Source organism: Vanellus vanellus (genome assembly GCF_965231255.1).
Source record: "Vanellus vanellus genome assembly, chromosome: 2".
NCBI lineage: Eukaryota > Metazoa > Chordata > Aves > Charadriiformes > Charadriidae > Vanellus > Vanellus vanellus.
This window is the reverse complement of record NC_138906.1, coordinates 115030913-115046803: the sequence shown is the minus strand read 5'-3', so window position 1 is coordinate 115046803 and position 15891 is coordinate 115030913. Positions and strand designations below refer to the sequence as shown.

Below are 15891 nucleotides of genomic sequence, written 5' to 3'. Positions count from 1 at the left end.
ATAAATTTGATTTAGGTTAGAGGATACTTCAGTCCAAACAGTCATAAACACCTACTTTCCAAAGAGTGACATTTAGACTTGTATAAAGACTTCAACTAAAGAGACTACTTCTTCGTTTGCAACTGTATATTTTATCTAATAGGTTCTTAATTGTCTGCAGCTTGTGCTGCACATTAGCGATGTGAAGAGAGAAAATGCATTAACTGGCCCTAGCAACACATCCAGCTGTACTGGCACAACTTAAGTCAATCTATCAGACAATCTGAAATTGGCCAATAAGGAGTTTCTTTCAAAACATTTGTTATCAGAACAAAGTTGTTTATCTGACAAAATTTATGATCAATGTAAGAAATTTGCAGTTTAAGTAGCTAACAAAATGATTGGTGCAAATCTGCTAGTTTTTACAGGAGTATAATAAATCCCAAGGTCTCTTTGAAAAAGAGACTCTGAAAGCTTTAATACACAACTCCACTAGCCAGGGAGTCATACTGGACAGAATATTTAAAACATTCTGAACTTCTAATTATCTTCTATGATTAGAAGTAGGTCCTCTACCTTTAAACAATCCCATGAAGACAATTAATAGTTTGTGGTTTTTTCTTGGGAATTAGTATAGATATATGTGAAATGCAACCTCAAACAAGAACATAACAAGCCTTTATAGAACTATCTAAACCTCTGTGCATACTTACTCTCACATTTGTTCCCAGCAGAAATGGTTCCTGGTCTCCAAGGTTTCTGGTGGTAGCCTGGACAGCACTTGTTACAGCTCTCTCCACATGTGTTGTGTTCACACTGGCACTGCAATTTCTAAGAAAAAAAAAAATTTTGCTTTCTTGAAATACTTTTTAATGGACAATTCAATCAATGTTGCCAAAAGCCTGCCTAATATCAGACTTACTCCAAAAAAAATGTCAAGACCCACAAATAGCATTAGCTGCTCAAACACGCTATATCAACTATTGGGAAATAGCCTTTCTAGAACAGGAGGGACAAATCTCCTGCATTGCAACACAGACTATTTCTTGTCACACCCCTTGAATTGTTAAAATTTAATGAGAATGAAAAAGAGTTTACTTCAAGAAAGTTACACTACCAGAGACCCAGATATGCTTACACAGAAAAGGAAGAAATTTATCATAATTTGTGTGCACCGTATCATAAGATCTCTTTTAGCCTCCTCCTTCTCATCCTCCTTAGACAATGTACTTTTTTTTTTAATTGAAAAAGTTGTTTCGTGAAAATAAATCAATGAGAATAAATAATACCTTTGTGATTTCATCCAGAGGGCAGCTTCGAGCATGACCATAACAAATGCACATGCCACCAACAGAGATGTCCTTTATTGAATAGTAGTACTACCAAAAAAAAAAAAGTTGAAAAAGGGGTGAATAAAATACATTTACATGTATTTACATTTTCCCCCCTACTCTGGAAAATCAAATACCTGCATTTGACTATTCTGTGAATTGAAAAATGCCAAGAGAATAAAAGCAGCTTTGAATTTTTTCCACTTTGGAAAACCTTCCATTTTGTGAAAATTTTTTTCCCCATATTTTTTCTCACTAGTACAAAACAATAACTGACTTTTAACTTTAAATAATTATGCACAATTCCTCAGCTAAAGGAAAGACAACCAAAAGTGGCCTCAGCCAGAATTTACTTGTAAAAAAATCCTTTCTTCACCCTATAAGAAACCATGAAGCGTAACAAATTGCTATATTTTAATTTCAGCCTGGGGAGTAAGAGTATGCTTTCTTAAAATGGGAACCCTTAAAAACAGTTTGTGCACTTGCTTCCAAACCAGCTCTTTGCTACTAGTGTGTAGGCAGTGTATCATTCAATCCAAATTCTTAGTTTAAAAATTGGTGATACAGCAGAGTACAATCCATTAATATTGCCAGGTGGTGAGCAAAAGCAACATACATAAGGAAAGGATTTCATTTTTAAGGCAAGGAAGAGGCACAAAATGACCATCTGGGTTCAGTTACAGCTGCAGTATCAACATGGTTGGCCTGTTTGTATCCCGGGAAGTATGTACTACAGAGGAATGAAAAAGAAACAATTTTTGAAGATACTTCTAAGGAAAGAGTTCAAAACTCTCAGACCTAACAACCCCACAGTCATCTGGGTTCAGGAAGAGGAGGTAGCCCTGGGTGGTCAGGCATGCTGACTCCTGGACTGTTATTTGTTTGAAGGATCTTGGAGCTGGAGCAAACTAGCCTCTTTGATTTCATACTTAATTTTTTATGTTTTTAAATTTTTTATTATGTTTAGTACTTTAGTATTTTTTAATGTCATCGGCCTGAATTACAAAAAACATTCAGGAACTTATAATGAACCATAAGTCCTTAACTACAACTATGTGTGTTAGAAAAGTGATGGGAATGCTTGTCCTCAACACCCTTGTTTCCCAGCTGTATGTTTGTATGTTCCCATGTCAAGCCTTTCTTTTTGGGGTGTATTTCTTCATGTTACAATACTATCAACAGACCTAAATCTGCTCCATGGGAACATCGCACCTGCTCAGGCTGTGCATTAACCATTTCCCTATGGCCAACAAGGCACAGCTGGAGCAGCTGTCCAATACTCTGCACTTCCATTCTCCATGCTAGCAATTCCCATATGGGGCAGACGGAACAAGCAGAACATCCAGATTTTACACTTTAGAAACACTGCAGCTGAGTGGGCACATCCATGATCAAGGTAAGAGTGGGGCTGCCTTGAAAGTACCCACCAAATCCTGACCAAATCCAAGTTCCTTTCTCTTTTTTGTAATCAGCTACGCAACCAGACTTCATAGAACAAGCAGTGTCAATGCACTGTATCAGAGTGCCTACAAGAGCCCCGTTGCTGTGCAAGGAGGAGTTGCCTGCAGATGTTCTTAAATGCAAAGAGCTCTAAAGGACAGGCAAGAGGAAACACTTCTCCTATTTTTCTGTCCTCATCAGAAAGCCTACCTTCATAGAAATCTTGAAGCCACTGATATCCTAACTTATGGGTCTCAGGCAAATTAAGTGGTGTGTAAAATATAGAACAGACTGCCCAGGGAGGTGGTTGAGTCACCATCCCTGGATGCATTTAAGAGACGTTTAGATGAGATGTTGGGGGATACGGTGTAGGGGAGAACTTTGTAAAGTAGGGTAGATGGTTGGACTCAATGATCCCAAGGGTCTCTTCCAAGCTAGGCAATTCTATGATTCTATGATTTGAAAAATAGCAAAATACAAAGCAGAAACATTGCAGGACAGTTAAGTCATGGTAGGTACTGTTATTAGGGGTTCCAACACTGAACTTCTCCAAGAGATTGAATAAGTCAGCCTAAGTGCTTGGTGTCTCACTTTGCCCAGTTTCAGTATCAAATGTGTAAAGATCAGTTAATACTCTCAGAATTCCACCTGAGTGTTTTGCATTATTACTAATTCCTAGGCTTTAAAACAATTTATTACAGCAGCCTTAAAAAAATGAAGAAAACTCCCATCAGTCATTAACATTCACAATGGCAAGGTTTTCAAATTATCATTTTTATGAACCAGAATACCAGGTCCTGAAATCATTGATACACCGGAAAAGGTACTGCAGTTGCATCAAGAGCAACCTCAAGTGACATTTCCATCAGCCAAACCATATTTTTTATTTTGATGTTAAAGCTTTATAACCACTGTTCCTAGCATAAATCATTTGCACAAACAAATAAAACAAAAAGCAAACAAATAAAAAAACAATTCTAAAAAGCATTTTTTTAAGCTGTTTCTGACAAGATATTGTTGTTAACAGCATCAAAAGGAAGGCAAGAATTATATAATCACCTATCACAACTATTCTGTGAATGGCAAGGATCAAGTATTGCCTCCTCCTCAAATAGATCAGAAAAGATTCTCCCATCAAGTCACACTGAATACCATTTACGAACAATCAGCTTACCCTTCTGGTAACAATGGGGTCTAGTTCTTTAGGGTCATTATGGCTGAGAGTCATGAGGTCAGCATTAAGAGTTCTAATACGCTGCAGTCGTAGGCGAATGTATCGTGCAGAAGTAAACTCCAAAAGCTTTTGTGAAGGATCATCAGCGCTAGGCCTACCGTTGATCAGTGATGTGTGAATCTAGAAAGAGGGACTGGCTTAATCATAAACATAATTGTGATTCATTTGCAACAACAAACATCTCAGTCTGAGAATTAAAACCATAGACCTTGAGCTTTTGTTCCAACAAAACAGGATGGTGAGATGTTAAACTACCTGGAATTCTTTTTTCTTCCCCATCCTCTACCTGCAGGTAGAATTCTTGCTTCCTGACTCACACCGTTCTGAAATCACCACTCTCAGCTCATCATAGTCTCAAGTCTCCTGGACTTTTGTGGAGATAGCATAAAGAGAAAAACAGGACCACAAGGTAGTCCTTAGTTCCCCCAGTCTTCCTTCCTCTCCTTTATTGAGATGGAACATGTAACTCTGGCCATAAGCAGTTTTGTCCTTACAGATTTCTTCTCCACAATTTGTAAAGACCTTATTGCAAAACATAATATGGCGCACGTGCTCAATACCTGGGGTCATTAAACCTATGCCTTGTTCACACAGGGCTGCCCAATCAGCAAGGAGCACTCAGTGATATGACAGCACAGTGGGAAGCCACAACACATATGACAATTGAAAGCAAGGGGCTGCCACCACAAACCAACCCATCTGGCCTCCATCTTTCTTGCACAGTCCAAATTGGTCCCATTAAGAAGGTTTTTGGTAAAAGCTGCACAGCTTATTCTGGCAACAGCCCCTTCCACCTTTCCAAAGCAACTTCATACACACAAGGATTTAGTCTCATATGACCATGCAGTTCCTGCTCTGTTTTGTAGAAGAAACTGAAAAATGAGACCCTGCAGGACACAAATGTTAAACAGTTCACCTGGTGTCCACAACAAATAAGGGGTCATGCTTTGGGCTTGTCAGCTACATTTTAGAATGCATGACATATCCTCATTTATGAAGACAAAATTAGTCTCATATACTACTCTTGAAATTATAGTTTCAACTTTTTCTAGTACTGTCAAACTCAAACTGTTCCTCTGAAAATATTTCTAAATATTAAAGATTTTTTAATTATTATTTTTTAAAAAATCTTAATTCTGTAGTGGACCTAGGGGCTTCCTAGACAGCAACTGTGTTATTTCAAAGACATACAAACAGAGACTGGTAATGGAGTTCACACTTCCAACATTAAAATTTTGCCATTTATGGGCTATCACCATTCCTTCTAAATATTCTAATATACGGTGTTCAAAGAATTTCACTTTTCTGATAGCCCATTCAGAAACTAACCATCATCCATTTTCCAACTGCAGAATAACAGCTATGAAACCCAAAACTTCAACCGGGTCCAATCCTGCAAATTAACACCACTTCATATAATATTCAGCTCTTACAGAGACACAGAGAATTCTTCTACCCCATTTCCTACCCCGAAGTAGGATTTGCTAGACTTCTGTTGTTGGTGGTGATTCTACAACCCTCCAAGGCAATCTGTTCCAGTCCTTTCTGGTTTTATAGTTAGAAATATTCCTAATCTCTAAACCATGCTTTCCTTGTTGCAATTTTAGACCACTTCTTCCATCCTGTCACAGACATGCAAAACAGATCATTCCTCCTTGTAACCATGTTTTATGCAACTGAAGACTGAACATGCCCACCCCATCTCAGTCTGTTCTCTCCAGGCAAACTGGTTGCAATATATTCATTCAGAAGTCATGTTTACTGCTGGGAATTACAAGGCAGAATTGTTGGCCAAACATTCAAATATCACTGCCCTGCTTCCACTGGAAAAAAAAAAAAAAATATACATATACTCACTGTAGGCAAGCCCAACTTTAGCATGGAGCACCACGTATTACTCCCATTTACCCTTAACTACAAATGTAGAATTTGCTGGGCTCAGTGCAATCCTTTGATTTTTACAACAAAGAGAGGAGGACCCAACAATGGTGTTGGGAGTTCTAGCATTTTGTGTTTCCTTTTTATCACTTAGACTCCAGAGATTTAAAGATCCAAAAAGGCCTATTACAACTAACTGGCCTTACCTCGTGTGACACATACCATTTCATTTTGCGTAGTCTTTCCTGCCTAAATCTCCAATTCTCTGATAATACATATTCTCTCTACTCATGAATAGTGCCTTCAAATGATGAAATGCAAAACATTATTCACATTTTAACACTGAAGTTATTTACTGGCTTGGCCGGTAGAATTTCTGTAATAATACACTGTAATTTCTATAGACACAACACAGGAATCTTTCCTAGCAAGAAAAGGAAAAAACAGTAGGGATAGATAGTAAGACACTAAGGAAGAAAAAGAATAATTCTCCATGTACACTGCTATGTTTAGCTAATATATTGTTGATATATGGCTTATATACACTGATATATTTCTATATTATATTTTTGGCTTACTTATCCTCCATAATTCAAGACTACTTCCAAACAACTGTAGTTTAAAGCCTTAGAATTCATCATGAGCCCTGACTTCACTACATAAATTTTTGAAAGCAGATCTCCAAGCAGTATAAATCAGGTAAACAACAGAGCTTACAGTAGAGCAGCTATACCTTTTCTAACGTGTGAAAATTCTAGCAGCCAAAGTGGCAAAATGTCTGATTTGGCAAAAAAGATATTATTAAGTGACATCCACATTTAGACATGTGGTCCTTTTACCCTGCCGGTTCTTTCACACCAGGGCACTACAAGCTGACTGCAGAACATTGGGATGGTAACAAATGCTGGATAGAAGGCAGGGGATTGTAGAGATCAGCTGGTCTGCAGGATTTCCTGTAGCCCCATACTTAAGTTCAAAAGGTTGGCCAGAACCAATCACAGAACAGTAAATATATATTTTCAAAAGGGTGCCAAGATTCACTAACACACATTGTGAGATACCGTGTGCAGGGAATATTCCTGTCTGTCTGCCATTCCAGCTATGAAGGCGCAGCCTGTCCTTTGTGAATGATAGCTTTTATGTTGTGCACAGCAATTTAATTCTGTCATTTTTTTATGTTCTTATGTTATGTTTTAATGTTACTGCACTCAGAAAAAAAAAGCAATGCTCTGGATAGTATCACCCAATTAATTCTGTGTACCCCAGGAAAAATGAATGAGAAAAAAGTCCCACTAAACAATCTCTGGCATTCCTGGGTTTGGAGTTGTATGGCCTATCAGACATACATTACAAGAGGCACCGCTCGTACAGTCAACCTAAAGGCTTTCTGGTTAATCATGTGGAGAGAGAGGTTAAGTTTCTTTGTTCCGTCTGATCTGTGGGGCATATGCTTACACCACTGCAATAAACACTTGATTAAAGTGAATGGGATTTGATGTTACTGAATTTCATTGTTTTCTTCTTGCTGAAACATAGTTTTAAGTTTATGTGAAGAAGAAGTTTTACACACTTTAGCCCTTAGCTGCATACACTCCCGTCTTTTTTTAACCAAGAAATAAAAACATATTGGCTTCTATTAAGCCAAGAGTTACTAGCATTCTCCATGGGATAACGCTGCATTTATTATCATGCTTTTACATTATAGCATTCAAAATAGAATAACCACTGGCTTTAACGTATCATTTCATTATGTGGCTGCCTCTATGTAATAAATTACACAAGTACCATGAATAGAGTTTGTTAAAAGAAAGAACAATCAACAGTGAGGCTGCACAACTTGTAGCTCTTTTAATTACACTACATCCCTGAAACAATGCCAAGGCTTGTTTAGGAGTTCCAGCTGTGCCAAGCACTTAAACAGTGCTTGCAGCTTTATCTCACACAACCAGGTGTTACCAACACAGGGGTTTTCTTTATTAAATGAAAAACCTGGCAAAACATAGAGCCTCTGTTATAATCTTTCAGGATAAAGTAACTAATAATTCACAGCTAACAGCTACCATCAAATTATGTGGAGAGAGAAAGAACAAAGAGTTTAGTAATGGGAATACATAGAGCCAAAGACGTGTTTCATCCCAACATTTAAAAGTATGCTATACTGGTACATGATGTAAAGATAGTATCATTAAAGGAGAATAACAGATCATCTGGTAGTGCTGAGGGCGATGAACTCCGTAACTATAATCCAATGTTTTCAAATTGCTATCAGTCCATGTTCTTGCTCACAAACCACAAGTGCAAAACCAAACATACCTCTCCATGTTCCAGGGGAACTAGTCTGGAGTAATAGGAGGTGCAGATCACTTCATCATCTCTCTTGTAAGTTGGCGGCCCAATTCTTGGCGTAATATTATAACGAGTTAAACATTCAGTATCACTAATTGCATAGTACTGCCATGGTCTGAACTCTGTGCCATCTATGGAGCGTTCCAAAATCCAGTTTCCAGGTCGTGGAGCATTAGCAGCTTTGATGATGACATATGCAACTTGAAAGACCTAAAAAATGCAAGAAGAAAATTTTAACACTTCACTATGCTGTAAAAGACCACTAAAAGCCAACTGAGTACTAAACTCAAATTTTAAAAGCAGTATATGGTTTGCCTGGGAGAGGGTAAAATTTGGTACAGTGATTCTGGACAAAATTCTTGCCCAAAATTTTGACAAAAGGCCAGTCTAATCTTTTACTATCAGAAATGTGTATCACTTTTTTTGTCAAAACTCTGAACATTACAATAAACCATTTGTTTATGTGACTAAAAAAAAAAAAAACAAATGTATTCAGTGCATCACTGTTAATATAGTAGCTGAAATCTATATCTACACTGTACATTTCAGGATTACTTGGGTAAAACATTCTTTCTATGCAAAGTATGCTGTTTAGCTTTTCTGAGCTACTGAGGGTTTCAAAGAAGTTGGTTGGTTTTTTGGTTTTCTTTTTTTTTTTTTTTTCCAAAACAGTGGCAGCCCAAACAACTCTGTTTCACATTTTAGCTGGGAGTTTAATCCTCTCAGTAATAGCATTTCTGATAAGCTTTTTTACGCCCTACATTAAAAGACCCTGTGCATTCCATTTTCATTCTGTGTTAAAGTTATTTAAGCAGAACACTATTTACAGACAGTCCTGAAAACACACAGAGACAAATAAGATGAAAGTGACACATATAAGCAAGATAAACTTATTTAAGAATAATAAGATGTTTTAAGACTTTTTAAGATGTATACGCTCTAAGCTATACAGGTATCTTGGCTATTTTTTTAACAATCTTGGGTCCAAAATGAAATCCCCATCCACACAACAGCACTGTTCAGCACTGCTATGAGTAGGCAGGGCAGTAATTAAGTTTATATCACCTTTTAAATGACCTATCATGGCAGTTAGATAACCTGCACTGGCCCCCAACTAGCTACAGCATTAGACACTAACACTGAAGTCCACTTATTGCAAACCTGCTATCTTCTTCCTTACCCAATACCTATTACATCACCTCATTTAAAAAGGCTGTCTTTGCACATTGGTAAATAGGAGTTTAAGGTCTTACATGCACCATAGTATCAAGCCACATTTAGAGGAAAGAAAAATGCCGTATTATTCAACCATCTCAGAGGTATGTATTCTCACTTGAGCAGACTGCCTGGTCGGCTGGTATAATCATCATAATTCCTCTCTGCATGTGCAGTATTAACTCTGTGTTGAGCTCCATTTTGGCCACAATCAGTCTTTCAGACATTTTAAATTTAATTTTTTTAGGTTTGGGGGGGGGGGGGGGGGGGGGGGGAGTTGGGGCTTTTTTTTTTTTTTGCAATACAGATTAAAGCCAGAGCAACAATAGCACTCGCCACACAAAAGTAGATTTTGATTTTGTCAAGTGGGGAAATAAACACACAGAGATAAATAGTAATTGCATTGTGTGTGCAATTCAGGAAACTACCTCTGGAAAAAAACCCTAACATTCTTTAAGTGAACAGAGCTTCCTTTGCTTAGGAGATCTTGCGAACATGAGAAGAAAAAAAATTGGGTGATATTTATCTTCAATTTCTGACTTACTAGTTTTAATACCTTAAGAAAAGTCAAAGAATCTCAGTTTTGATTAAAATCAGATGTAACTTAAAACATGATATTCACTTGGTCTGATTTTCTTTTCAGGCACTCCGGTTTTATTCTTTGAGACATCAAGCACATACAAACAGAACATTTCCAGTTGTTTCAATAAATACGAAAATTTACACAAACTGACATTTTTTTTCTACTGACTTACAGGACATTTCAGCAATGAAAGCAGGAGTACAAACAAAAAGGGAAGCCAATTCACTGTTTAGTCACAGCCTTACAGTCTTAGAAATAAGATTTCTTTGGGGTCTGTGAATCCTCTGTTGTTCAGTAAAATCTTAAAATTGGTCAAAGTTAAGTGAATACCAAGAATTATAATCCAGCTTCCATGAAGAAAAGAGCCCCTTTTAAATAAAACTTATACCACGCCAACAAGCTCCAATTGAAGAAAAAAAGCTAAAATACATGCTTTTAATGGGAAAAGAACAGAATTTGGGCAGACTCCAAGTCAAGCAACTATACTCCCTTCATACAACCTGGATTTCATTGATTCAGTTAGTGGTAGTTGAGTTATATACCTGTTTCACACTGGGTTATGCACAGGCAGAATCTGGGGTATCATCATCGCAATACCCCTACCCTGAAGACATTTTTATGTGACAAGTCACTTGTATGGGTATTTTGTCCATCACAGAAGAGAACTGCAGAAAACTATTAAAACTACGCCAGTTTTATTGACTGATCTTAGGACCTGCTATGTACCTTGAAGTTCCTTTGAAGTCAATCGTCTCTCTCAAATGCACAGAAGATGCAAGACTGGAACCCCAATTTTTTTGCAATGCCATGGTAGAAAATTTTCCTCAAAAACTCTTATATGTCTTTTATTTATTTACTTTTCCTCTCTGCTTGCTGTCATCAACTAAACTACTTCCTTACTTATTACACATTCGGCTGAACAACAAATGATCTACTTTTGATTACATTGAGATTTTTTTAAAACCCATTATAGTCTGCAGCTGATGTAGCTAGTTTTAAATCCAGTTCCAACTAGTAACAATGAGTTGTCCTTCATCAGACACTCACCACAGCCACTGCTGCTGAAATAAAAAATATTAACAAGAGTATGCAAGTTAAATTTATTTTAATTATCAAGTTTCTTGGTAAAGGGGGAGTGAAGGGAAAAGCCTGTTAAAGATAAAAATTTTCACAGCAACTCTGCACATATTCAATGCCTAATTCAATAAATCGAATCTTTTCAAGTCAACTTTTTTCCGGAAAAAAACAGCCATGTTTGGTAGACAAAACATCTAGGGACTGATTTTTCCCGCATGCCTACAGTTCACCAACAGCTGAAATTAAGATATTTGAAACTATGAACCCAAAAGAGGCATTCAAAATTCAGGGAATGGTTCTATAGACGTTTAAGTACGCACACTGTAGAAAACCACTACCTTCTTTCCCCCTAGACCCTCTCAACTCTCTTCCATTTACACACATAGCCTGTAGGTACCCAAAAATAGACAGGTGAATATCAGCAACACCAGGAAAATCTGTAAGCCCCTGAAATAATATAGGTTAAATATAGAAATGAAAGGGTTTTGTATAAATGCTCCTTCAGTCAAGAAGTCACAAGACAACTTACCAGTAGGAGTTACCTTCTTGGGTATTATGTTCCCAAGCAAGGGAATTAAGCTGGAGGAAGGGATTAAGGTGTTCCCATTGTTTGCAGGTTAAGATGTTTTAAGGAATGACAGAAGGTAGGGGTTTCGCAGACCTCATCTCCCACAGTTTCCCCAAACCAAAATGGATCTGAACCAGGAACTCCATGTAATGCAAGTTGATTTTCCAACATCCTCAGAGCACTGCCTTACAGATTTTTACTTTTATAAATTCTTCAGGTTTGAACATCGCCAAAGGAAACTTCTTACCACTTTCCACATCCATTCAGTGTCTACCAACCAGCCATGTGATAAACTTGAACTGTGTGGCAACAGCTAATGATTTGTACACTTTAATGTGACTGTATTGCTTTCCCCGAACTCATTTCCTTATTGAGCTACAAGGGTAAAAAGGGCAAGCCAAAGCAAGTTAGCAATTCCCAAGCAGCCGTAGATTAAAAGTGTCATTTTACAGGCATTAAAAGTGTCATTTTACAGGCATTTCAATCCCGACTGTAAAGACCAGCCAAATAAACTTGCACTGAAGCTCTTCACCGTAGCAGGAATACAAACGTAACAAGTCACCTCTGTTTTATTTAGCCTTTCTAATGACCTTGTTTCCCTGAATATAGGTCCAGCACCACCAAGTGCATTACTCTTGAAACAGATTTATAAATGAACCCTTCTCATTCATCAGGAAATTTTGCATATTTTTTTTGCTCAAGACTGTAAACTCAGCCAGCAGTTGCCACCCAGCAGATACTAGCCAATATCCCCATTTCCAAGGACATGGTCAGTGCTCTACAACACACACAGATACATGCAAGCACAGTTTTCCCAGCAGTCTTTTTGGATAAAGACTCCCAGTTATACTTTTCAATTTACACAAATGGAGATAACGATAAGGAAAGATATGGTCTTTTCATATCTATGACTATTTGAGCCCTAAGCTCCAAAAGTGAAAAGTTAAAGGGAAAGATGAGTCTCAACACATTTTTTTTTTTCTAAATTTCAGAAATGCTTAACCTATTAAGAAGTACCAACTGCTACTTCAAATCTACACACCAATTCAAATCCAAACTCTACCTGACCTTGAAAAAACCTGAAAGGAGGGTATGACTTTAGGACCTCAGGATCACTTTCAGTGTCCTATTGCATACCTTACTGAAATCACACTGGCATAATGTAAACTGTATAATGCAGAAGACTGCAAAATGAACAAGCCTGGAGGAATGCAAGGTTCTTGGCAGACTGGTTCCTCCTAGTTTTACAAATTCAGCTAAATCTTTCCTTCAGGATGTATGTAGAAAGGGAATCTGAAAACCAGCTAAGTATGTTTTTCAAAATAGCATGACAAGTCCTGTGGTGAAAATGTTTATTACAACATTACTTCACATTTTAAGTGAAACTGCAAAATCCATTCTGTTCAGTGCTGTCAACATATATAAACCTGGTTACCAGAAAAGCCTCTTTTTCTCAGATTACATTTTACTGTTCAAAAAGTCTAAAATGAATCTGTACCAACTGTCAAAGAGTAGAAGGGATATTCTGACTATCAGCCTATATTGTTCACAGAAATGTCTTTTTAAGGGATAAAGATGGCTTCAGGCTTTTACGAGTGACGGTGAGGCCTAGCAATCACTTGCGACATTTTGCTCTGAGGAGTCTGTGATATTAAAAGTGCAAAACAGACTAAATCCAGTAGAATTTCTGATCTCCTGAATTATCTTTTTTTTTAAAGATTTTTATTCATTATGTACTTCATTATTGCTTTGGAAGAGAAGAAAAAATCATTTTACTCAAGAAGTGTATTGTAAGAATGTACAGATGAGCACCCGGAACCTTGCATCACCACTTTTACAAAGCCACAAAAGTCTTTTAAGGAAGCTTGCCACGCATAATAAATTAGCGTTGGTCAAGTGAAGTCAACAGAATAATACCTTTTTGCATGAGCTAAGGATTTGTTCTTACAGAAATCTGTTCTTGCCAGTTGATTTCAAATTAAAATCTCTGTACAAATAATTTTCTAATAGTTACATTCTTTTTTACTTTCTAATAGCAGAAACTACAAGTTACTCTTACATCAGTATCTGAGTGGTAATCCAGTGGTCATGAAATATTATAGGCTTCGACTTAATCAGAAGTGGAGATGTTTTCTCAACTCGATACTATGGGTCTTCTAAGAACAACTGGTCTTGCTTTCCAATGCAAGAACTTTGGGATATACAAACTTGTGCCTTTCTGCTATGCCTAGTACAAAGTACCCTTAAATACCTTTAAAAGTCTGAAGCATGGTAATAAAACTGATGAAAATATTCTTCATTTAATGGTGTGACAGAGAAATATTTTACAGCTGGCCCGAGCATACTGCTGACGCTTATAAGAGTCAGCATTTATTTTAACTCATAATTTCACAAAGTAGCTGTCCAGGGGAGTCAAACTCAGGCAAAAAAAAAGGTGTGTTTATCTAAAACTGCTGCTGCGCATTTTGTTTCTGTAGAATTGCCAGTGCCGGAAGCGCAACGTCATAAATCAGCTCTTGGTATCTTGTACATCAATACTACACCTCATTGCTAAACTACTCTTTCCCCAGTTCTGGATCTTTGCCATACACTTAATGGAAGAGGGGGGATGGAAAGACTACCGTACATCTGGGTCCTGGAAAGACTGAAAAGCACACCAGAATACATGTACCTCGTTGTTATGATCCATGTGAGCTAAAAAAATCATGATGTACCCACTGGCTACCCTTACAAAATGCTTAACGTTAGTTATAAATAGCACAGCTTCTGCAAAGGAGAAAGACCAAACCAGCTATTTCCATGCTGATTTTATTACCCAGCCCTCTTGTCTTAAAGAGATTCCATCAGAGTGCTCTTCAGTCCATCTGGTTTTAGACTAAATAAACTAAGTGCAAGGTAGAATATTAGCTGAAAGAATATCCTGTGCTCCCTTCAACTTTGAGCCAAGAGATGAGTACAGCCAAATACAGGACACAGGACAGAGACTGTGGCCAGAACTTCACCTAGGGTAAACTGGAGTGGAGCCAGTTTTCACCAGCTAAGGGAATCTTCCCCGTGTTTGCCAGCCAAGACTACGTTCCAGCACTCACCAACCCAACTGCTAGAATACATCTCTAAACTGTACATTGGTAACAATCCCAAGAAACAATCCATTCCTCTTACTGCTAGAACTTCTGGTAATTATGCAAAAAACATTAAATAATGACCAGATGGTCATTCTTCACATCACAAAAGGGTGTGAATATATTCTATATTCTGGCAAGAAAAGCTAAAGGACATACTTACTTTAATACACTACAGATTTAATGCACAAAGCTCGAAATGTAAAAAAAAGTACCAATGCTAAAGATATACTGCAACACACAGTTACACATACTGACTTTCAGGAATACTTTTAAAGGTCCTAGAAGAGTATTTTAACTCATTCTCAAGCAAATTTATGAAGTAAACAGTTACTGAAATCACTAAGGTCCTTCATACACTTTGCTTTTGTGTTTTCTTTACTGGTGCTGACTTGCTTAAAGTAAGCAGACCAAGTCAGCTCTAATAACTCATTGACTTCAAGTGATCTCTATTAACCAAATCCTTTCTCACAGAGCAGTAATTTACATTCAGTTTGCATAGCCCTAGATGCCTTTTCTCTCTCAAACTCTCTAAGGAAAACACAGAAGAAAGGCCCCTTGGGGGAAACTTTTCAAATCGAATTAGTGAAACTGAGCATGGGTCAGGAATGGAAAGATATGTATGTGGTGAAACATCAACAGCACTAAGGCTGGAGAATAAAAGATTTAGAGGGCAGCTCAGCTGGTCTGTTTCCAAAGTCAAAATGTTCTAGAAAGATAAAAATTAAGGCATTCCCTCTTCCTTCATTTTTCCCTCCTGTTTGTCCATTTACAAACCAAACACAAAGTCGACTCTTCAAACAACAAGAAAGTCCTATCCAACCCTTCTGTCACTGACAAAGGATACCTTGTGATTATTTTCCTTACAGTTCTGCTTTCTAATTAAAGAGCAAACTAGGCGCCTGTTTAACCTATGCTTCACTTAAAAACATTAAAGTTAAAACTTCTGTTTTAATCTTGAAAATAACTTTCAAGCAGGACCTAGAGATCTTGCAAAAGCTTATTACCAACTGTACACCTCAAGTAGGCATTTCTTAGTTAGTAACAAAGCTTACACCAGAGTTTGGAAGCATACCCATATTAATAACAGATTATTGAGCTATGATTTTGAAACAGCT

At 37.4% G+C, this 15891-nt stretch overlaps 1 protein-coding gene across 1 annotated transcript in view; it reads right to left on the bottom strand.

The window, feature by feature from the left end:
• LAMA1 (laminin subunit alpha 1) overlaps window positions 1–15891 on the bottom strand; it is a gene marked incomplete at its 5' end in the record, with an annotated part of 104677 nt that overhangs the window by 63695 nt on the left and 25091 nt on the right. Inside the window, 4 exons of the mRNA XM_082479179.1 lie at window positions 693–810; window positions 1269–1358; window positions 3925–4104; window positions 8176–8418. Of these exons, the coding sequence (XP_082335305.1) occupies window positions 693–810; window positions 1269–1358; window positions 3925–4104; window positions 8176–8418 (631 nt within the window). The remainder of the gene's footprint in view (window positions 1–692; window positions 811–1268; window positions 1359–3924; window positions 4105–8175; window positions 8419–15891) is intronic.